We start from the raw sequence: 25,213 nt of genomic DNA, 5'->3' as shown, positions 1-25,213 counted from the left end.
CACACATTCAGAGTCAGTGGAATTTGTTTTCAGCACAGTATGAAACACTAGAATTATCGCCAACAAGTCAAGCTGCAGTGTACCTCCAGGTCACAGTGACCGTGACCTCTGACAACCAAATTCTCATCAGTTAATCCTTGAACCTTGAACCCAGGCGGACGTTTATGCCACATTTAAAGAAATTCCTTCCAGTCATTGCTTAGATGTTGCATTCACGACAATGGTCGAGACAGATGAAAGACGCACGATGAATATATTACAATGCAAGAATTAGAAATGAAGATGATGTGAAGAAGAGGCCATGTGATAGGACACAGCCCTGGTCTCCTTTCCCACAGCTCCAGATTCAATGGCATGCAGGCGAAACTATCTAAGATTAGTAGTATATTGTGAGAAAGTTAAATTGCTGTTGTTTCAGTTCCTAATTTGTCATTTAATCTTAACACAACACATGGTTACCATTGTTTATTGTTCCAGCTCTGATGGTTTCACAAACCATTAAAAAAAGGCACTGTGTTTACCTGCTGCCTACAAACTAGCCGCCACAGAGAACTTTGTTGTTGGTTATAATGTGCTATACTTTGTCAGGCCACTTTTTACATCTTAGTAAACACGGGTGATATAAAGGAGGTTAACGTTTGGTTACAATGAGTAAAGCTCATACGGGTACTTTTGTGAAGGAAGCAGGGGACCAGAGACAGGCGCTTCATTCAGTAGCCTGCAGATGTGGGTGTATTTCTTTGCTTTCAGAAGTAAAGACTTTTTAAACTAGAATGGGCACTCGGTAGAGTGCATACCTTCGCATATCACAAGATTGGGCATTGAATTATGAACATTTTGGCATTAGTTGCATGCCAATTGGACAAAAATGTATCGTGCTATGGTAAAAAAAGAGTGACCTTTCCATGACCTTGACCTTTGACCCGATTGATCCCAAAATCTAATCAAATGGTCCCCGGATAATAACCAATCATCCCACCAAATTTCATGCGATTCAAGAACATTTTGACCTGTTCATGACCTTTGACCTTGACCTTTGACCCGATCGATCCCAAAATCTAATCAACTGGTCCCCGGATAATAAACAATCATCCCACCAAATTTCATGCGATTCGGTTCAATACTTTTTGAGTTCTGCGAAAGATTTTGACCTGTTCATGACCTTTGACCTTTGACCCAATCGATCCCAAAATCTAATCAACTGGTCCCCGGATAATAAACAATCATCCCATCAAATTTCATGCAATTCGGTTCAATACTTTTTGAGTTCTGCGAAAGATTTTGACCTGTTCATGACCTTTGACCCGATCGATCCCAAAATCTAATCAACTGGTCCCCGGATAATAAACAATCATCCCACCAAATTTCATGCGATTCGGTTCAATACTTTTTGAGTTCTGCGAAAGATTTTGACCTGTTCATGACCTTTGACCCAATCGATCCCAAAATCTAATCAACTGGTCCCCGGATAATAAACAATCATCCCACCAAATTTCATGCGATTCGGTTCAATACTTTTTGAGATTTGCGAATAACACGCATACAAATAAATAAATAAATAAATACACGGCGATCAAAACATAACCTTCCGGCATTTTCAATGCGAAGGTAACTAGTGTTGTTACGAGATGTGCCGACGCTTCGAAGCGTGTGTCGAGTATGGAGGGGGCGTTTCCTCGAAGCGCGTATCGAGGCTTGCTTCATTTAGGGGAGGAGCCAAAAATGATGACGTCCGAAGCCTCGCTGCCCGGCTGTACCACGTGACTGCTTCAGGAAGTGGTTCAGATATTGCCGGGAGGTTTGACAGCAATATAAACCCCTCAGGCTCCATTCAACATGTGGGTTGTTGGTTGAGAGTTTAGAGAGTTTAGAGAGATAGTTTGGAGAGTTAGGAGAGTGAGGAGAAGGATAGGTGATAAGATGGAACTGTTGAGAAACTGTTATTTCTGAATAAAAATGAATAAAATGTCCCTTGTCCTGTACATCACTGTCCAAGTTACACAAGCATAGTCAGTCCCCTCTTCCTAGTTACACACACACACGTTCACTGTCCTCTGCCTGCTTAAGCCCATGCCATTTTCCTAAAGTGACATAACATTATTACACAACCTGCCATATCATATGATAGGCTACTACCATTTTGGGAACATTTACACACAGAATACATTCAAAAAACATTGTATTATGCACATATGTGATAATGTATGTACAGAAATGATTTGGTCATACATTTTTGAAATTCATAGTCATTCCCAACAGCCATAACAGACACACACACATTCAATGCATCACATTATGTGGTTCAGATACAGCTGCCTGTGATTATACACTTGGCCAGTAGGTGGTGTCGTGAGCACATGAAGCTTCGAGAAATGAACCCTTTCTCGAACCAATTGGCTGAAGTGGTTTGATGCCTCATGAGGCTTCATCTCACCACCACTACTAAATACACATGTAGCAGCTCTCGCGCCGTTACCCGTGGGTTTCCCCCAAAAGCACCAAGAATCAGCCACGCACCACAAGGTTCCCTTGTTTTTATTGTGTTCCACACAACACCGAGCAGACTACGCCTCTGCTCACCTCCTCCTCCACTCTCAACTGAGAGCTTTTATGAGGGCGGCCTCGGCTGCTGACTGATTGCCAATCACCAGCAGCCGAGGCCAAATTGGAGACAGCTGCCACAACACACTTCTTCAAATCTCCAGTGTCTCATTTAAATTGTGATGACTCTAAAACACCTTGCTGTAATACTAAAGCATCACTAGTAGAGGATGGTATTTTCATTATTTATTGAAGTTATGACCTGCAGCAACGCTTCCTCAGTTCAAGGACTCTTTATGTTTTATAGGGGTAACAATGACAGGCTGTCATTGACAGCTCATTTTGTGTTTTCAGAAACATATACAGTGATGAGCATCAAGCTGTTATAGATTTAGTGGAAATATGTGTCTGTATAAAACTGTAGGAGGATTACGTGGTTCTCAGGAGAACAGTGATGTTTGGTTGATGTGGTCTGAGGTGATATTTGATTGAAGAGTATTGCGCAATACTTTGGTTGATGACTAATCATCTGCAAAACTAAATACCCATCAGCCTCAGCTGTTTGTGTTTCGTGATGCTAAGCTAATATTAGCAGGCTGTTACGCTTCATTAAAATAATGAACATGATCAACATTATACTGGCTAAACATCAGCGTGTCAGCATTATTTACACGCTGAGCCCGTGAGCATGCTGACGTCATCATTTAGCTCGAAGGTGCTTAACAGCCTCACAGAGCCACCAGCATGTGGGACTCATGTATGAGCAAACCAGATGAAACATTGATGAATAGTGTAAGATAAATACATTAATAATCTTGTAATATTTTATAAACCATCATATGCACATTTGCTTATATTGTTTATAAATCAATCTTGAAATTAGGAAATCACTGAAGAATCCAATAAAATAAATTGTTCAAGTTAAAATCCCATCTGTATGATCATTTCATGGCTCAGGCCCAATTCATGAATGCAAAACTTAATAGCAAAATATTGGATTAAAACACTTTATTACCTAGAATAAATTAATGAAATAGTATTTAATATGTTTAGAAATGTTTTTCTGACACTACCGTTAGTCCCATGTCACACCAGTGTGATGACTCACATTCCAGTGAGGAGACAAAACAAGCGTTGAATGAAAATGTGCGATCAGAAAAGGCCTGAAAAAGATTGCAGCCTCATTCTTGAGTTGATTCTGATGTTTCTGCGTCGGGTTATATCGAAACATCCCGTAACTCAAGTTTGAATGTTATTTTGTGCCAAATCCTGTTCTCATAATAACAGGTTGTTGATGTAACTGTTGCCAAGTTCTCATGTCAATTAAGCTTTTATTCTTTTAGTTTGTTTTATTGTTTTGAATGTATAGAATACAAAACAGCTGTTTGATACGGTGGGACATCTATAAGAGAAAAGCAGAAACCTGCTTCAGGTGGAGATCATGAGACATTTAAATATTTACAAAAAATAGACTGAACCAGAATGTTTGACAGGTTATATCAATTTATTGAACAAAACATTTCAGTTGTCTGAGATGACAAAAGTGCTCCTTGGGTAACAGACTGATTTAATTAGCTATTGCCTTCTACATTTGTTAAAAGTAAAAGTATTTCATGCTTTTTGTTCCTCCTAGGCGATGCCCCACGTGATCCATCCCGCAAATGCTCCTCCAGTGGCCGCCACAGCTGCCGTGGTTCCTGACAGACCACCTGCAGCTATAGAGCAAGATTACACTTTATAAAATATAGAATTAAAAACAGCTCTTTGATTCGGTGGGAAATCTATGAGAGAAAAGCAGGACAACTTTTTCATGTTAGATTATGAGATTAATAAAAAATGAAAATCACAAGATACATTTTTTTTTTTTAAACGAAATAACAATAATAATATGACTTTGTATTAATATAGCGCTTTTCTATGCACTCAAAGATGCTTTACATAGGGCATAGACAAACATGTGCCACATGAGCTCACAGCGCAGCCAGCTCTGACACCAGGGCCCTAAAAACTCTGCGCTCATGGGGTCTGGAGATCGACGAGGCTCTCTTTCTGGCATAACTCTGATCCTAAAGGTGTCTACATTAGGAGATGCTCGAGGCTTTTGTGAACGTTTACATGTCCTTAAATGTTTTTTAGGTTTAGAAATAAGAGTTTTATCGCAGTTCAGAAAATGTTCCTGTTTGCTGTAAAAAAGTTAATTATGAAAATAATAATTAAAAAAATAAAAAGTACATAAAATATGTATTAAATAGTGTGGTAATAAATTGATTGTAATATAAATAGAAGATAAGCAATGTAAAATAAGTAGTGCTGTGAAAAATAACGCGTTAACTCAGTTAATTAAATTACAGGTTTAACTTCGTTATTTTTTTTAACGCATTTAACGCATGCGCAGAATGAGCTTCAATCCGTCTGTTGTTGGTCGTCTCTCCAGCAGCGTGTCATTCTGTCTCTACGTGTCACGTTAACATGACTCGATCCCGTCGCGTGCCGCAGAGCTCGGATGCGGCGTGTGCGCACATCGGGACGAAAAAAGTCACTTGCACCAATGTTTTAATGCAGGGTGCTCAATATGTCGATCGCGGTTGCCGCAGAGTTCAGATGCGGTCTTCGCGCATGAAAAGTCACGAGCACCCCTAACTGTTACGCATAAAATGTAGTCAAACAAAACGGAGCAAATCACCGTGTTCATGGCCGGGCAAAGACAGCGCGGTCTCCTGGCTTCAACACGTTACTGTCAGGAAGACAGCGCACCAAAAAAGTTTTTTTGTAAAACTTTTTACCTATTCTGATTCCGCTAGCTCTTTGCTAACTTCCGCTAGTACTTCCGCTAATACCTCCGCTAATACATCTACTTAGAAAGTGTATTCTGTACGTTTTCTCCGTCGAAATGTTGCAAGACCCGACTTGCTGCATTTATCGCGACTTTAGACATTGTGTGTTAGGGCTCCTCTTGTGAAAAATTATTACGAAATAAAAGAAAATGTATATGTTCTTTGCAAAGATGAGGATATGTTGAATGCTGGGATACCAAACATGCCCATGTTTATTGACGTGGTCTGCGTGAGCAAGCCGTTTAAAGGGAAGGGGAGGGTCTTAAGGACGCCGGCATCCTCAGTGGAGTGGAAGAGGTATACCCTCCTGTTACCTTTACATTTACTAACATATTTTACCCTCGGGGTCAATTTGACCCCAGCAATTAAAACCTCCAGAAAATTATTAGAATTAATATTGTTTCCCAAGTTTAAGTGTGAGGTACTTTATGTTTATTTGTTGACTACCTAAATAGCCCATTAAATATATAAAAAAGTTGATATTTCTTATAAGTTTGACACAGTGAAAAACAGCCTGGGGTCAAATTGACTTAAAGAACACCGACATTAAACATTGAATGGGGTCAAATTGACCCGAAAGGCAACAGGAGGGTTAAACATTCTGTTTAGGATGAAGATGTATTAATGTTCCATATGGAAGAAAACTGCTAAATAACTGCTGAGTTGCAGCACCATTGTATAGAAGAATGTATAAATGAATATATCCGTCTTTTGTCATAAATCTCTATGTTCTCACAAAATATACCGAGAATATCGGTAATATGTGATTAATCATGATTAATCCACAAAAACCTGTGATTAACCCGATTAAAAATTTTAATCGTTTCACAGCCCTAAAAATAAGACACATATAGCTGTTCTCCCAAGAGCATGAGTAGCGATTAGCAAGTATGAAAACTAAATAATTTATATCGATACAATTATTAATATCAATATAGTTATTAATATCAATATAATTATTAACACCACCATTGGATCAGGGACTAATAATCAAACTAGATACACGGAGAGAGGTGTGGTGGTTAAAATGTTTCAAATTGGGTGTTTCCACAACATACTGTATATACATAGGGTGTATTAAACTTTTCCATTGTGTTATATTAGGCTTAAATTACATCTACAAAGATGATTGAGAGGGTGCACACAGCTCTCTCCCTCAGACGAGGGTCAACAACGCCAGACAGAGATAGACCCAGCGGCCTTGTGCTGCTCCAGTCTTAACCGGTAGAGAGGAGACTGCAGAGCGAGGACCAGGAGGCTCAGACACAATCACGATAAGAGAAGTAACGAGGGGGAGACGTCAGCAAGAAACCTCCACATTCCTTAAAGTAACCGGCCTGGACTGGGACAGAGGTCACACTGAGGTCACACTGAGGTCACTCTGAGTGACGAGAACTAATATGTAATGAGGGAGTGGACGGAGGCGGCACCTGCATTGAGGCTGATGTATAAATAATATGTCACTGTGTTTGTTCGGGGCTTGGGAAAGACAGATGTGGAGGGAGGTCGTTGTCTTTAATACCCAGACCAGGTTTATTTGTGAAACTGTTGATTACAAATAAATTTACGTGAAGTGAACTCTGATCCAAACTCTCTGTGTCCTGTGGGTGTTTGATTACTGAGGTCCAGAGGGTGAGTATCCTGTGGCGTCTCACCAGCAGTCAGATAGGAGAGAGATACAAGTTTATATGCATCAGGTTAAGAGATTAGTCAGAATGGACCAAAAAGGAAGAAATCCAGCCACAACAGAGGAAAAAGAGAGATGGGTTATAACTGCATTTCCATTTGTTGCAATAAATGGATACAAATCTATGAGTGTTTCTGACTTAAAGCAACACTATGTAACAATTGTACCTTAAAATAACAGCTTGAAAAAAATTGTGCCGCTACAATGACTTTTAATATGGCGATTTGCGCCTCCGCTATTGCCATCGGGGGTCTGTGGGGAAATAACTCCGCTATGTAGGATTCTGGAGCCGCCCGCTCCGGGGTGGATGTACTTCGACCTGCTTTCTGGCAGTGATTACGCAATGTAATATAGTGCCACTCCATGCTCGCAGCGACAGTATAAGGGTAGCTTTTTTATGTAGCTTTTTGGTGTTGTCAACAATTTTGTATTCGATCACACGTACTCCACATTCAAACATTTAGAAAACAACGTATATAGGCTGAAAACGCGATCGGTATTTCATCTAAACTAAATGTTGTCATTCTTTTGGTTATGTTGTAACAATTCGCCCTTAGCAACTCAATCAAGGGGAAAAGGTACAATACGCTAAAAAAAAAAAGTGAATGGGCGGATCTGCGAATTCTGGTGTTAACTCTCTCTGCTCAAATGGTCGTAAAAGAAAAACACAGTATCAAATTCAATGCATCTGCAAGCCCCCAAAATGAACACATACACTACAAACAATCAAACCCACTCAATACGAAGTATAATCCCCGGATCCCGACAGTCCCCAAAGTCTTTGCAGTCGCCCAAAACAAAAGTAAATGACTGCACGCACACACACACCCTCCCCCCAAAAGCCGGCAAACAGCTGACCGACCAGGCGGAAACGTGGCGGCGCGTTCAATCCGGCTACTTCACCCTAGTCCGGTAGGTGCTGGGCCCAGTTCAGTGTTCCGCAGTCTTCGTGATAGCAGGGCTCTCAAGTTTTGAAGACAGGCAAGAGTGACATTTCCATCAGCATGTTTGGAGCGCCTGTCAGCGCTCCAAACAAAAAAACCTTGCGTCACCTCCCCCTCGTCACCTTTTATAACCCGTGACACGTACAAATAATAACAATAATAATAATTATAATAATTATAATACAGGACAACACATGATCCCAACTCAATACAAGTTTATGCGAGGCTGCATCTATCGTAACTGGGTATTTACGACACTGAAGTAAACGTTAAATACCTCAAAAACTGAAGGGGGCGCTAAAAGGGAAAAACTACATAATGGGGCTTTAATGACATTTTTCGACATGCCATACCGTGAATTTTTTCAATATTAAATAAACTTGTTTGTTGCTGTTACCGCAAAGCAGCTTTCATAACAATGGATCAAGTACTGCGTGTGAACTATAAGGTTCCTCATTGTACAAGCTTCATAGCATCTTCCAGCTCCGTGTTTTGGTTTTACAGACCACACTTAACTGTGGCCAGAAAAAGAGAAATGCTACTTCATCTTTAAAAAGGTAAATTAATCTGTAAACACTTCCATTAATTTACACAGTTCCTTTTGGTGGAATTTAATCACAATTTTATATTCTTATTTGCATTATATAGTCTTATCTTAGTGAACTGGTAGACAAGCTGTTATTGTGCATCATTAGCTGCATTAGGTGACTCATGGGTCCTGCAGCAGCTGCGTAATACTCTTTGTTCAGTAATAAAGTAGTAACTGTTGTCAAGTATACTAAAGTAGTAACTGTTGTTAAGTATACTAAAGTAGTAACTGTTGTTAAGTAATACGTATTTATGTGGACATTTTCTTATGACCACGTTCAATCTGGCATTTCTGTTGTCTGCCATTTTCTTAAGCAAGAGGTTCCAATACAATAAAGAGACTCAACAGCTGGTAAGGTACATTTGCCACCACAAGACCTGATGAAGAACACAGAAGACCCACTGAAGGTACACATATTTATTGACCAAAATATGTAAGTTGTCAGAGATGCTGCATGGTGTAATTTACAATTACCTTCTAATTGGCCAAAGTTGGAGGAGAAAATTGCTTTAAAATTGAAATTTGTCCTTCATGAATTTCAAATAATTGTAGCCAGTCCTAACACAGTTTCTCCATCTCCTGCTCCGACATCGGCTGCATCCCTATTGGCATCTGCCGTACAAGATGTACCTGCAACAAGAATATGACGTCAGGATTCTGGGGCTACACAGTAGAATTAAAGAGTCCATTAACACTAAGCCAGTAAAGATATGGTCCCTATCTACCGAGCATTAAAGAGCCACTGTGGGTCAGTGGTCAGCAGGTCTGACTTTCAATCAGGGGGTTGGTGGTTTCATCCCGCCTTAGTCGATGTGTCCTTGAGTAAGAAACTCAACCTGAGTTGCTCCCTGTATCTGTGTCTACGGTGTATGAATGTCACATGATTGTAAGTTGCTTTGGATAAAAGCGTCAGCTAAATGACATCTAACAGTGAACATAGTGATAATGTTATCGTGTTCATTTTTGATTGACACTTGTAATAGAATAAGAACTCTTACCAGAGTTGCGTTAACTCTGAAATGTTAACACTGTTCTGTGTTACTTTAACACTCTAAAGATATGGGACCATATGTTCACTGGCTGAGTGTTACATTTGATTAACACTATACAGTGATAGGTAGTGTTACATTTTTACTCTATTTAGAGTCAATTTAACTCTAAAACTTCAACACTTGGGCAAGAGTTAATTTAACTCCGATTGGGACCAAATACTCAGCAATAGTGTTAAATTGAACTCTTTAAGTGTTATTTTAACACTGCAAAAGTTACTGTGTACAGACAGAAAACACCTTGATATCATACAGCCCAAATCTAAACATTTATATTATGACAATGCAAAATGACCATTGTGATACAACAGTTAAAACCACACGATTCAAATTAATAAAAACAATTAACACTGCTTACCCATTGCATGCAAACCAGCCACGATGCTCCCGGTGAGAACAGCAGCTCCCGGTAAAGGATAGGAGTCCACATCATCCACGCAGCTGCTATCCCAGCTGAGGTGAAGCCGACAGCCCCCAGAACAAGAGGAGCCCCGTCAAATGACCATTGTAAAACAGAACCGGTTCTCGATTCCCATCCCTATCTGCCGTGGTTCCTGACAGACCACCTGCAGCTATAGAGCAAGATTATACTTTATAAAATATAGAATTAAAAACAGCTCTTTGATTCGGTGGGAAATCTCTGAGAGAAAAGCAGGATAACTTTTTCATGTTAGATTATGAGATTAATAAAAAATTTAAATCACAAGATCGAAATAACAATAATAATATTACTTTGTATTAATATAGCGCTTTTCTTTACACTCAAAGATGCTTTACATAGGGCAGAGACAAACAGAACAGACTAAATAGAAAGACAAGGAGCAAACAAAACAAACAAACAAACAACTGGAGAAGCTATGCGGAATGAGTCATGTCCGAGAGGAGATCTGAAAGGTAGGGAGGGGCCAGGTTGTTTAGGGCTTTGTAAGTGATGAGTAATATTTGAAAGTCCATCCTGTATTTGACTTGGATCCTGTGAAGGTTGTGTAGGACCGGGCTGATATGTTCATAGCGGCGGGTGGAGGTGAGCAGTCGAGCGGCAGAGTTCTGAACATACTGTAACGGATATTGTGCTATTGTGTTTACAGGAATAAGTTGTTCTAGATAAGATTTGTTATGGCAATGACTGAGTTCAGGAGGTCAATGAAGGTCTCATGACCTCTGTGTACCTGTGAAACCTGTCAATCACCCTAGCTACCGATAGTGAATGGGTGTGACCCTGTCGAGTACTGGAGAGACTTGGAGAGGTGGTGTAAAGGGTCCAGTTGCCACCGGGAGGAAGGAAAGTCGCCCTGCACAGAGACAGGCATTCCACCGGGACACAAGCTTGGGACACGAGGAACCTTGGACTCTAGAACTACCCCCCTAAACCTTCCCAATGACCCCGGCCTCTCGGCCGTCCCTTCAGAGACTCCCTCCCTTCCCTTCCCATGCCTTGGTTCCAGCGTCCCCTTTTACTTCTCCTCAGGGCAGACGGCTGCCTCAGAGGAACCGCAGGGCCCCTGTCCACCTGAGAGACTTTGTTTGTTTGTCCAAGGGACATTGTGGTGGGAGGGTACTGTAACGGACTGAGGGACATGGAGCCATGTTGAGAGAGAAGGTCTGGGCTGAGTTAGGGCCGATGATGAGTATTTCAGATTTATTCCAGTTGAGTTTGAGAAAGTTCAAATCATGTATTTTACCTGCTGCCTGCAAAGCAGCCACCACACCTCCTGCTGCCACTCCTGCCAGAGCAGCAGGAGCCAGGACAACAGCACCTACTGCATATGGGCAACAGCACAGCAGAGGAATCTGTGTTGCGATTCGTTTGGCCACTTCAAGATAACGTGAGATCATTCACGATACAGGTGTAGCATGTAAACATGGTGTGTTAAGTTCAGTTGAAAAAGTAAACAAAGTCTCACGTGCTCCCGCTCCTATGACCGAGGCCTTCACTGAAACACAAGATAAACAGCTGGTCTGATCAACGACTTGTGCCATATGGTTACAATCATCAGTATTTGTTCATTCGGAAACCACACGAGTTAAAGAATCGGTCCTTTAGATTAAATATATTATGGCCAAAGGAACAGATGCTCACCCAAAGGATCCATGTCTTCCACTTGTGTCTTTAGTGTCTGGAGAAAAGGCGCACCTTTCCAATCTGGACACAAGAGGAAAACAGAGGGTATCTTATACTTCCTCTATTAAGCCAAGGAATAATTTGTATTGCACTTAAAACGTGTGTAATCGAAGAACAAAAAGTGAAACTCAAATAACAATTATTTACAGATGGTGAATGATCCTCTAACTCAGTGGTTTGCAAATGGGGGTACGTGAGATTTGTTTTAAATATTTAAAATGAGCATCCATTAAAAAGCCTTTGAGAATAGTTATTTAATAAATATTCAATAAAATATAAGTGTGAGTTCATCAACTGAATGGTATGTATTGTTATGTTCACGGTGAGGACAGCGCCACCAGGCGAGCATTGGTATGCATGACATACGCGAGTAAGCAGACGGCAAAACATTATGGGGTCAGATCAGTCTCAATAATTACCTTCGCATGCAACTAATGCCAACATGTTCATAATTCAATGCCCAATCTTGTGATATGCGAAGGTATGCGCTCTACCGAGTGCCCGTTCTAGTTTCAAATGCACAGAGAGAGACTCACAAATGCAAACACGAATATTCACAAATATATTCAATTTACAAATGCACGCAGAACGATTCACAAATACATTTCAATACACACGGAAATAAATTAAGATTTCTATAAAGGGAAAATAAAAATTATAAACATATTTATGCATTTCTATGTGGATTTAACTCTTGGTTTGTGGATTTATATGTATTTATTTGTGGATCGCACTGCATGTGTTTATGGAACGCTACAAACATGTGCACGTATTTTTGAGACTCCTCTGCCATGGCTCAACTATAAATCTCGCGTTTTTTTAAACATAGAACTATCTGTAGCCAATCAAATGTCGCCTTCATTATCGACCAATCACATGAGCGCCATTCGCTTCATTCCCGCCTTAGAGGGGCGGGGCTTATCTCAGCGTCTTGACTGCTGCTACTCTAGTCTCGCTGGAAGCTGCAGTCTTTCATCCAGAGTCGGTGAAAGTCACCGAACTGTGTGAGCCTACGGGTGATGTTATGAACACAAACACGAGGGCGTTAGATGTTCCGACGTGTGAGAGTGTAACACCCTGTTAATGTTGTGTCTTTTGCAGTGGCGGCTCCTGAAAAAATTCTCAGGGGGGGGGCAATTTTTTTGATAATGATTAACCCAAAACCACAGACCTTCAGACAGCTGTCTATGTGTTCTTCGTCACAATGCCATCAAGTCATGTGACTCCAGTCAGTGTGACGGCTGTGGCTGAACTCTGTCTGTGAGCTTGTAGTTAGTTCATAAGCAGACACAGTCTGAGGCAGTCTGTGAGCTGTCTGTCAGTAATCCAGCTCCTGGTCTTTGATTTGGTGATTTTTTTCAATAAGATTTAAATAATTATCATAATAATAAATATGAGATCCCCATTTTTGACTCCTGCATCTGTGCTTTTTCAAATAAAGAAGAAATACAATTGCAATCACTTTCAAGTAAACCAGATTGCTCCACCAGACAAGAAAAAAGCTAAATGTTGAGCTTTTGTTTTGAAGGGCAACAGCAGAAAAGCCCAACTCACGGAGGTAAGAACTGGTAAATCGCCAAGAATCTCGGCTGTCGCGCATGCGCAGGCGCAACTTGTTAATGCCGAAACGTAAACATTTACACTAAGGTACAGGCATCTCATCATTTATTTATTGATGACTTAGTTTTATGTCTTGTGTAATATGTGAAGTTATCAATAAAGGTCTTTCTGCATTTCCCCTGCGCCTCACCTGTAGTGGTACGTTCCTCTTTCAGGAGCACAGCTGACAACACGACTGTCAGAGAACCCGCTTACAGGCGTTCATTAAAATCAGGCGGAGATCTTTTCTGACGTCGATCGTCAGGAAGAAAACGTTTCAGAAGAGACTTTAGAAAATGTTCGAGAATGAGGAACAATGTGTTTCTGATTTTATTTTCATTTTATTTTGGAGTGACAGTGAACGTCTCCGAGATCGACCGGTCGATCAAGATCGACGTGTTGGCGACCGCTGCTCTAGGTCCTAACTGCTCTAGGAGGTCCTAACTGCTCGAGGAGGTCCTACTTCTATTGTTGCCAATGTGTCTTCATTGTTACGCCGACCGAAAGGAGTCTCTTTCAAAGAAAGAATTGAATCGCTGCTGTTGCCCTGAGCACCGGCCATCTCGACTGAATACGCCTCTGTCGAAGCTGTATGACGTACTGATACGCTTTTACGTCGATTACTGATGACAAGACCTGGAGGGGCGAGTCCTCCCGGAAGCCATAGAGAATGCATTGAGAGCTCTGTTTTGTGAAAAAAATGGGTTTAACATTGGAGTCAATGGGAGAGGTCTGGGGCGATTTTCATTTCGTCCAAAGTCGCCCCAGATGGGGCGGGGCCATTTGAAGCACGACTTTAGGCTGACTGAATGACTGTTAGCTGATTGGACAATGACATACAGAGGCAGATCAGACCTCGAGTGGTAGAATGCGACTTTTTTATTCTTTTTTCTTTTCCCCCGAGGCAGTGCCTCGATCGCCCCAATCGCCCTTATGGACAAGCCGCCCCTGGTCTTTTGTGAGAAAGTTCAAATAATGTGTTTTACCTGCTGCCTCCACCCTTCCTACAGCGATTGCCGTCATGTCCGTGCCAATGGAGCCATCAGCCTCTGCTCCCACAGCAGGAGCCAGGGCAACAGCAACTACTGCACATGGGCAACACAGCAGAGAGAGCTTTGTTGTTCATGGTATTATTATTTGTCAGGCCACTTTAACAGGATCATGCATGATACATTTTGCATGTAAACGGCACTTTACATTAACGTCTGTTTAAATCAGTTGAAAAAGTAAACACAGTTGATGAAGGCTGTACTAAGTCTTACTTGCTCCCACTACCCAGGCTGCAGCCGTCACTGAAACACAAGATAAACATCGAGATAAACCTTTCCAGTTATTTTACTAAATCAATGATATTTGGCATATCATTACCTATTTTTTTTATAAGAAAACCTATATTAATAAAAGTATCAGTACTTTCAAATGACTATAAGTATTGTCAAAGAACGGTGATACTCACAAAGGTTCATGTCGAGAGAGAGCGAGCGCGATCACTGGCAGTGGCGAGCCTTGAACTGGGCTGGTTTTATATTACTGAAGTTGAGTTAGGTAACGCTTCTTTGAAATCAAACTATAAATCTGAACAATGAAAGGCGTAACTTAACTTAACCCAAACAGACTCAGAACAACAATGTCTGAGTTGGTCATCTCTATTGTTGTAACATATGAACAAAGACAAAAGACAGAAACACTAAAGAGTTGCTAAACCAGTTTAGTTCTGACTTTCTCCTTCAAACCTGCATTCAGGACATTTTTCATCTTCAAGACACGGAAGAAAATAATGTTTTGTTGTTGTTGGTTGTGCTATATTTTATCAAGATCAAAGTAAAGAGTAAAGCACAATGTTAAGTATTTATACTTAAGAGATCATAATAGTGATATTACAGCATGTACAGGTTTGGTTGAGGCAACAGTGACACTCAATGGCTCTGGGTTAGATGGCTCAATGTATAAAAGAGGCGTGTCCGTCAGTTTTATTTTTTCTTACCAAGCTATACTGATTTGCAGGCAGTCTTGCGGGCCGTAGTTAAATTCAAACGGGCCGTATCCGGCCCGCGGGCCGCTAGTTGAATAGGCCTGAAAGCCTGCAGCTATAGAGCGTATTCACGTGACGTCAGAATCTCAATCGCGCCATCTTGGGGTCCCACTTATTAAATGTCAGAAGAAGTTGACCTGGCTATCGTGTCCGCTGTTTGATTATGCGAGAGCCCAGCAACCTCAGGTCCTTCTGCATTACCAAAGAAAGATTTCAGCGGTTGGAATTGAATATTTGCAACGCTTTTTTACCTGATTTTACTCGCTCAACACTTTGTGGTTAATTCGCTAGTTACCCCTAGTTACCAGCACATAGCCTGGTCACATTCCTGTAAAACAGTTTTCATTTCCGCTATCGACCATGGGACATTAACAACTATTTCTGCGTTATACTTGTTGTGGAAATACCACAAATGTCGGAACATCAAGCGCCCCGTGTCTGGGTTCATATATGATCCGTAGTCGCACAGCTCCGCCTCCAGGACGAGTGTCTGATGAAGCCGCTTCCAGCTCCTTCAGGACCAGCAGTGCCTGGCTGGCCGTGCTGAGTGCTGTTCCCATGGAGCCAGTGTTTTATTTTACCTTGAAATGAATCACAGAGTAAAGGCAGACATCGCCCGACGGAGTTGCCATGTTCATGGCTTCCTCCCAAGTTTCCATCCACAGTTCCTTTTGCGTAAGCGAAACATTGATTTTCGCTCGGCGAAAAAAGCAAAAAGAGATTATTGACGAGAGAGTGTCAATGGAAACGTGCCCACAACCCGATGTATCAACAGAACAGTCCTAACGCTCAGACGCCGAGTGAAGCCGAAGTAGATGCATGACATGTTGAAGTAATAGCCCGTCTTGTTGAGCTGATAAACCCATATTCTGAATCATTAGTCCCACATCCAACAATGAGGCGCAGTACCATAATCACAAGGCACACCGCTTTGAACTGAAATCGTGTCTCCTTCAGGATATAATGGTCATTTCTACGGGAAGAGCGGCATACAAACAAGCAAACAATGCCGTGGTGGGACCCCAACATGGCCGCCAAAGGTTGTTGTGGTCACGTGAGTGAATACGCTCTATAACTGGATCAATATCACTGTAATTGGATCAAAATCCCTGTTATTGGATCAATCAGCCCAGAATATAATAAAAAGTAATAAAAAGAAGAAAAACGTTTTTTTAGGTAATAAAGTAATACAAAATAATGAAGTACGATAAAGAAAAAGTAAAAAAGTAATGAAAATTAAAAAAGAAAGAATTAATAAAAAGTAAAACAATTATAAAAAGAAATAAAGTAATACAGTAATAATAAGTAATAAAGTAATAAAAAGAAGGGGGGGAAAAGTAATAAAGTAGCGAGGTTCATTCTAAACTACGATGAAAAACAATTACAGTTACTTACCACGTAATTTAGTTGGTATGAGTCTGCGTTAATCTTGCTGCATCTGGTCAGGTCACAGTCTGTGGCTACTTCGAGGAGAACATGTCTTAACCTGTTATGTCCATGTATATCAACAGCTGAGTGAAATGCAAGTGGAGAATTTAGTAAACACTTTTAAACCAAGATATGAGCCAAGTCATATCTAATGGCCGAATACATAAGTCTTTAATTCTCCATCCCTTCATCGATATATGATGACCGACTCTAAAACATCTTGATGTGATACTGCACCATCAGTGACAGTGGCACTGCTACATGAAAGGTGTCGGTGGCAGCAAAGCCTCCTCAGAGCCTTTATATTGTGTGTAGAGTTAAACAGAAGCTCATCTTCTCTTTACAAAAGGTTAGAGGCTCATTATCTGAATTATTTTCTGTTTCACATTAAGTTTGAAATATGTCAACATTTCATTTCACTTTAACAGCCACACATTCAGTCAGTGGAATTTGTTTTCAGCACAGTATGAAACACTAGAATTATCGCCAACAAGTCAAGCTGCAGTGTACCTCCAGGTCACAGTGACCGTGACCTCTGACAACCAAATTCTCATCAGTTAATCCTTGAACCTTGAACCCAGGCGGACGTTGATGCCACATTTAAAGAAATTCCTTCCAGTCATTGCTTAGATGTTGCATTCACGACAATGGACCAGACAGTTGAATATATTACAATGCAAGGATTAGAAATGAAGATGATGTGAAGAAGAGGCCATGTGATAGGACACAGCCCTGGTCTCCTTTCCCACAGCTCCAGATTCAATGGCATGCAGGGGAAACTATCTCAGATTAGTAGTATATTGTGAGAAAGCTAAATTGCTGTTGTTTCAGTTCCTAGTTTGTCATTTAATCTTAACACAACACATGGTTACCATTGTTTATTGTTCCAGCTCTGATGGTTTCACAAACCATTAAAAAAAGGTACTGTATTTACCTGCTGCCTACAAACTAGCCGCCACAGAGAACTTTGTTGTTGGTTATAATCTGCTATACTTTGTCAGGCCACTTTTTACATCTTAGTAAACACGGGTGATATAAAGGAGGTTAACGTTTGGTTACAATGAGTAAAGCTCATACGGGTACTTTTGTGAAGGAAGCAGGGGACCAGAGACAGGTGCTTCATTCAGTAGCCTGCAGCCTGCAGATGTGGGTGTATTTCTTTGCTTTCAGAAGTAAAGACTTTTTAAACCCATACAGGCCTGCAGATCCAAGTGTGCAACAATAAATCTGAACACAAGATGGCGCCACCCGCTAACCCTGGATGTGTCAATAGAGAGCCGCACCAAAGCACCAGAGACTCATGCGTCTGCGTTTAAGATTACAACTACTGCGTCATCGAAGAACCGGAAGCGAAACTCATTTAATTAACAATTCTTAAAGTACGTTTAAATTTAGTGCACTTATTCACACATACTAACTTTTTCATGTCGTTTTTATTGTATAATTAGTATTATTGTGTTTCTGAACTATTAGTGCATGTAAATGCCATCGAGTTGTTCTCCAATGAAATGAGAATAGTATTTAATGTAATGTGCTCGTGGCTCACCGGTGTTGAAATAAAACAGACCAGTCATTTGAACAGTTTTCATGAACATGTGCTGGAGCCAGTTGCTTTAATAGATAATCTTATTGAGTCCAGAACTCGGCTCATAACAAACAGTTTGCTCAATATTCAAGTGAACCTGAACCTCCAATGTGGGCCTCCGTTGTTGTTCGACGGCCCTGATCACGTGGTAGGATTGGCGCATGCGCGCGATGGAGTGAAGACGCACACTGCCATCACCCGGGTGTAGAGCAGGAAAGCTACGACCCGGTCGTGTTGCGCGCGGACCCCGCGGACACGGTTGTCGTCCCTCACGAGAAGCCCGATGTCTGTGGCAAATGCGAAACACACGGTCCTGAATCCGGTAAGAGGCGTTTTGTTATTATCACACATCATGCAATGATCAATAGACACTCATGTAGCGATACAGATAAACAGTCGGTCCCGTGCAGCAGCAGCTGTCTAATCAACGGCCTGCACGGGAACTAATCTGTATATCTGACGGCCCGAGTGTATTCCAGCCAGAGGCGTTTCCACTTAGCTCCCGGCTTCAGGTAGCATGTCTGCAGCAGCTGTCGGTGCACACGTACCCGGTGCTTTAACGTCAACTCTCCGCCTCAGGTGATCCCATACACAGGGCCCATACCTGGAGGTATTCACCCTGGGGAGATCATCATCATCCAGGGCACCGTGCCCCCGGATGCTGACAGGTAAGATGCTGATTGAATGAGAGAAATGAACACTTGAAGAGCCATCTTAATGTCAAAGATGTGTAAACCCAAAACATGAATGATTCTTTTAGTTGTTGTAGTTCATTGGTCTTTTTAAAGCCCCCCCCACAATACATATAAACTGGCAAATGAACACATCCATGAATTACAACCACTGTGACATCAATATTGACTCCAATGTGCAGGTCTGTTCTTAATCGGGCCAACAAAAGAAGTCGGCTGAACTAAGTTCTAGTTCTGTGTTCAGATAGATATTTCAATTAAGTTAATTTGGTAAAAGTATTTATTTTTGCTTTGTGTTAATGGCGGATTGTATTTTCAAGCGGATTTTTTTTTTTTTTACGACCAAGAAGCCTCTCCTATGGGAGCCTCTCGTCTTGTGTGGCCGCAGTGGAGTAACATTAGATATCATTCATCAAAGATACATGGAAACCGTAGGATTATAAATGTGTGCATACTCTTGTGGTTTAAACCCTGTGGATCGCTCTGTCGTCAGTAATGGTAGACTGATTAAACAACCTCACTAATGAATATGTACCATGAGCGCAAACCCAAACAACCAATTTGATCGAAGAAGTTAATTCCTCCCCGTGGTAACAGTACTCATACCTGCAAACTCATGAGGGGTGACAACGGGCTGGGGGGTGGGGTCCTCTGCTCTGACTAAGTCAGTGCCCAGAAACCCTTCTAATAAAAATATGTCCTGTGACGTCACTAGCGACGTCCCAGCACAGAACCAGAGTACTTACATCATGTCATGTGACAATGTTTCCATGGTGACGGACAAGGTCACGGAGATCGAAGGCACTGACAAGAAGTGACTCCCACCAGGAAACCTGTTTAAACTTTATATGCATGTACATGTTGTGTATGTATATATGTACTTATGTGTGTGCATACTACTGTTTATATGTCACGGGACACAACATGTAGAGTTGACTCGCATCAACAGCTGCGTCACTGTCTGTGTTACGCTGGTCTAACTTGTTTGTTTAAGACAAGAATTACGGCACCAGTCATGGGAAAACCCGCTACTGCCCCCTACTGGCGAACACACGTATAACACTATTTAAAAATCATTCAAATTAGGAAAAATGGAAAAGTAGCACATCTTCAAATGTAAGAAGCTGGAACCATAAAATGTTTTTTTAATTATTTAAAGTGAAATTATTATCAACAATTTTTTTCTTTTTTTTCTTCTCTTAAGCAACTAATTGATTAATCTAATAATATTTTTAGCTGAACTTTGGTAGTTTTACAACAAAATTTATGAAGAAGAAATATTATTAATGATATAATGATAGTAATAAAAAATATGCGTTGTCATTATATATCATATGGTTAAAGTCATTCATAAACCAACTTCCCTTTCTTTGGCCTGAACAACAAGGACTCGTGAGCTCTGCTGAGCCATGACTCTGTTCCTTGAGTCTGTCTCTACCTGGCTGTCACTAACATTATAACTTCTATACGATACCTGCCATAAATATCATGATACCAGAATGCGATACAATGCCATAAAAACAATATGATACCATAAATACGATACTGGTATATTTATCTATAATAGTAATAAATAAAACATCTGTATGGTTCACTTTTACGGGTACTTTGTTCGTATCGATACACCGTGCAGCGTGACAGCAGTAGATGTAGCGGGCTGACATTCAAGCTAACCTAAACCCCCTAAACGCTGTCGACATCTAAAGATGTTTTATTGCGAAGAGCACCACATCACATTTTCTCCGTGTCTCACTTCAATCTCATAAACGCCGGCCGGCCAGTTGACCCCCCCCCCCCCCTACCCCAAAACAAAAACTCTTCGGATCTACACCATTCACCTGGATGACCTATTTTGATTTCAAAACGGTGAATTTCACCGAAAGGTGACAAGTTTGCAGGTAACAGTGCTGTGTCGAGGAACCTTTTTAGAGTCATAGGAATGTTTGTCAAAAAGATCTAGAACTAGATTTAGACTCGGGGCCTCTATACGAGGACCTGCCTTTGTTCATATGGCACTGAAAGGGAGAATTCACCACCTTTTTATGCCGATGTCCAACCAGGGCTGATGGTAAATGTTAGCTCCAGCGTGCCGACATATATCAGGATTAATTTCACTATCTTTTAAATAAAGTCACAAAACATAAATGAAGGAAATCCTCTTCCACCTAAAAACGAAAAAAATACAACCACACACCCTCTGAATTCAAACTTGTTCACAGAACTGAAGACGAGCTTAACTCGACCCGTAAACACTCGTCATTCAAACCGACGGCTCGGATCCTGGAGGGTCCCCCTCATGTCCTCCCCGCTGCAGCCTCCAGCTGAACACACAGTCACAAATCTTCGGCACTCATATTTTGGGATGCCACTTTTGCCGTTTGGAATGTAATACAAGCGACGAGAACAAGGAAGCTGCCTAAACTGATCCATATACCGAGTATTCTGGGATACGGGGGAACAAGACATACTCAAGCTGCGCCCCAGAAACAACATCAGGAACAACTGCAGGCGTGCTTCACCCTCTATCCCCGTCACTCCGATAGGTCGGGATGGTTGAAGCTCCCGAACCGTTTGACATGAAGTGACCCCTGAAGCTCCCGGCCAGGCGCCCCGTTAATAATCCGGCCTCGTTGTGCCCCCCCCCCCTCTGCAGGTTTCAGGTCGACCTGTCGAGCGGCTGCAGCACCAAGCCGCGCTCCGACGTCGCCCTCCACTTCAGCCCTCGCTTCACAGGCTCGCCCAGCGTGGTGTGCAACTCCCTGCTGCAGGAGAGCTGGGGCGAAGAGGAGACGCTCCATCAGCTGCCCTATAAGCGCGGCGCGCCCTTCGAGACCATCATCCTGGTGCACGAAGACGGCTTCAAGGTCGCTGCGCGCATGCTGTTTACGGCTTCAATGAACCCATGTTGTACCGGAGGAAAATAAAAAAAGATTGAATTTGATTTAGAGACAAATAGAAGACTAAAATGCTCGTCTTCACCCATAGGTGGCAGTAAATGGAACTCACCTGCTGGAATTTAAGCACAAAATGCCACTCGACAGGGTGGACACGTTTTCTATTTCTGGGAAAGTCACGGTGCACGCTATTGGCTACATCCCAAACTCGGTAAGAACATTGTCCTTGTTGTTTGCTTCAATAGGTTTATTTTTTTATACATATCTCATTAATCATTTCTAAATGTGTTCCCATCATTTCTTTTCCTTCTGTCAGGCGATATATTCAGAATCAGGTGACTTGGTGAGTTTTTCCTTTCACCTACATAAACGCTTCCGGGCCTCAATGTGTCCATGAAAACTGGATCATTTTCTCAGAATGATTCTTTTGTTTGTGCGCTGCAGATCAATGCAGCGCTCGTGCGTTTAAAAGGAAATTCTGGTTTATTCAAATATTTGAGGCCTGGCAAAACACCAACATCGTAACACAGTCCTGCTGAGCAACACCAGTTGCCCTCAGGCAGCCAGGATGTAAACAAACCAGTTTATTTGGAGGTCAAAGCGAAAGCACCAGAACAGTTGGTAATAATCGGGCTACTCGTGTTTGTTGTTTTTAGCGTTAAAGCCACAGTCCCTGATCCTAGATGTGCTCTGTGCATAATCTGTTGCATTGCTTCTCCCTGTGTCATGATGTTCCTCCATTTAGCCCGTTAATGAACTAACTTCATGAAATACAAATGTTTTAATGGTGCCAAAATCAAGATTACATTTTAAAAACAGTACATTTAAAATAGATTTCTAAGAGGTCTGGGAGTCAGACGGGCAACAATTAGTTCATTATTCGATTCGTTGATCGGCAGAAAATTAACTGGCTTTTGCAAATCAAGTAATTCTTCGGGAAAAGTGACTTTCTGGTGTGAGTGATTTACTACTTTATATACTGCTGATATACAATCTGAATGTCTTTGGGTTTTGGATTGTTGCCTGGAAAAATAAGGCCTCTGAAGACATTACCGTAGTTATATCTGGCTTTTCTCATTATTTTTGTAATAAAAAAATGCGGAGAAAATAACACAAACAGCATTTATTAAAAAAATCTGCAAATCTATCAGTAATAAAACCAACGGTATAAAATGTTTCAGCCGTTGTATTCTCATTCCAGAGCCTCCCTTATAAAGGCAGTGTCCTCAAAGGGCTGAGCCCCGGACACCACATCACAATCAAAGGGCATGTCAGCATGTACCCTCACAGGTAAAGTCAGAGCGCATTGAATTTACCTCCGGCGCCTCAACTTTTCTCAAAAACAAAAACATTTACCTTTTTTTTTTTTCTTCAAATCCACGTTTCTTCCAGTTTTACAGTGAACCTCCGCAGCAGCAGGACGGATAACATCGCCCTCCACCTCAACGCTCGCATGAAGTCGTGCGCGTTCATCAGGAACTCGTACCTGAGCGAATCCTGGGGACAGGAGGAGCGCGAGCTGCCCTTCTTTCCCTTCTCGCCGGGGGACTACTTCGAGGTACGAACAGCCTGCAACCCGCTCTGCTCGAGTGGACCTCCCGTTCGTTCCCCATGTGACCGACTATTCCGCCGTGTTTTGTGTTCTCAGATTCTCGTCCTCTGTCAGCCTCATCAGTTCAAGCTGGCGGTGAACGGCTCCCACCTGTTTGAGTTCAGACACCGGGTGCAGGACCTGAGCAGCATCGACCAGCTGGAGATCATGGGGGACCTGGAGCTCGATGACGTGAAACTGTGGTGACTCGGGGACTCGACTTCCGCAGCGTTAGATGCTGCTTTGTTCGGGTTATCGATGCTACATTAGCTTAGCCACAATGACCCAGAAAATGGCCGATTCTATACTGACCTCAGGTCAGGTTAGGATTTGCAGCAACCATAGGTCACTGATTTAAGCTCGTCTAGCATTTTGGTGACCAAGGAGCATAGACCGACCCTTCCATGGAGTATTGTGGTCCATGTTTCCAGCCCCGGCTCCACGACTGATGCATGAGTTAGCCGTTGGAGCATCAGGCCGTGAGGCGCCGCGATTGTTTACAGCAACAGTTTCTTACACCGTCTCTCGTGAATCTCTGCTGTGATGCGCTCTTTATGGACGGTATAATGAAACTGAAAATATTGTAAACGATAATAAGCAGTTGGCTTAGTTTAAATGCCATGACGGCAAATACAATGAACTCAATTGAAGGGCTCCAAGGCCTGATGACTTATTTTTTTGTACAGATAAAAAACTAAACGTTAACATTTCTCATTACTAAATAATTACTATTTTGACGGGAAATGGAAAACATTTCTAAATTGCTTTTCTTTTGATCCAATAGGACATGCCTACTTAGGACACACCCACATGTCTCTTTATTTTACATTCTGCTATAAAGTCAGAATCTTCTGGATTCTTTAACATATGAAAGCGTCCTGTGCCCTTGACATTTAAATCAATTTAACATGATGGTCAAAAGCGCAGTACAGGGTCAGTTTAAAATATTATTTCAATAACCTAGTGAATGACATGTTGCAATCTGTATGCAAGCTGTAGAATATAGTACAATCCTGCATCTGTGACCTTATCCTGTCAAGGAAAAGAACATATGGGATATTTCTTTGTCAATGTCTTTTTTTTGCATTGTCTTATTGTTGGAAAATATGTATGAAAAAAACCTTTCCTATGTATCATAAATGATTTATTAACAAATAAATGTGTTGTCATTCCACTGTTTCACAGATGGCTTGACTTAAACCTGCATTCATCTATATTAATGACCACTAGGGGGTAACAAAAGTAAATGTCCATATTGATCTTGATGGAGTGAACCTGTTGGACAAAAGGGCCTTTTGTTGTTTTTAAAACAATGCCTTTCATTTGAAGTCATGTCAGTCTTCCAGATGATGCAATCCTGCTATTCACTCTCCTCATACGTGGCTAAATACTTCACTTTGACAACCATCTGTTGCCGAGTGGCAACGCATGTTTTTCTTTACCAGTTTGTGAAAACAGCTGCCTGCTACATCTGGAAACAAGGTCGATAAGAGCAGACGGAATGAACCAGAAACGTTACAGGCTGGGAAAATCCAAAACAATGAGCTAAAACAATCAGTATGTTCCTCACTTTAACAACCCATTCACATGACATGTCATTTGATCTATGCGTAAGAGATATTCCTT

General features: G+C 41.6%; 2 protein-coding genes across 13 annotated transcripts in view; one reads left to right on the top strand and one right to left on the bottom strand.

Annotated features, from left to right (window-relative positions):
• LOC130201715 (elastin-like) overlaps nt 1-15,254 on the bottom strand; it is a 71,466-nt gene extending 56,212 nt beyond the window's left edge. For 4 of the 12 annotated variants that reach the window (XM_056426810.1, XM_056426814.1, XM_056426818.1 and 1 more), the window contains exons 1-3: nt 14,822-15,254; nt 14,628-14,657; nt 14,352-14,450 (exon numbers count right to left, since the gene is read on the bottom strand). In XM_056426810.1, coding sequence (XP_056282785.1) covers nt 14,352-14,450; nt 14,628-14,657; nt 14,822-14,831 — 139 coding nt within the window. In that variant the 5' untranslated portion in view covers nt 14,832-15,254. Of the gene's footprint in view, nt 1-11,724; nt 11,804-14,351; nt 14,451-14,627; nt 14,658-14,821 lie in introns of those variants that run through there. The other 8 variants (XM_056426817.1, XM_056426820.1, XM_056426806.1 and 5 more) reach the window with 5 other exon arrangements.
• Nucleotides 15,255-18,463: 3,209 nt separating this feature from the next.
• On the top strand, nt 18,464-24,793 carry LOC130201172 (galectin-8-like). Its single transcript, XM_056425916.1, has 8 exons — nt 18,464-18,732; nt 18,990-19,078; nt 21,756-21,966; nt 22,088-22,207; nt 22,313-22,339; nt 23,198-23,286; nt 23,389-23,554; nt 23,645-24,793. The coding sequence occupies exons 1-8, from the start codon at nt 18,694-18,696 to the stop codon at nt 23,792-23,794; spliced, it is 891 nt and encodes a 296-aa protein (XP_056281891.1). The 5' UTR covers nt 18,464-18,693; the 3' UTR covers nt 23,795-24,793.
• Nucleotides 24,794-25,213: the final 420 nt, after the last annotated feature.

Source organism: Pseudoliparis swirei, chromosome 11 (genome assembly GCF_029220125.1).
Source record: "Pseudoliparis swirei isolate HS2019 ecotype Mariana Trench chromosome 11, NWPU_hadal_v1, whole genome shotgun sequence".
In the NCBI taxonomy this organism is placed as follows: Eukaryota; Metazoa; Chordata; class Actinopteri; order Perciformes; family Liparidae; genus Pseudoliparis; species Pseudoliparis swirei.
This window is presented reverse-complemented; position numbering and strand designations above follow the sequence as displayed.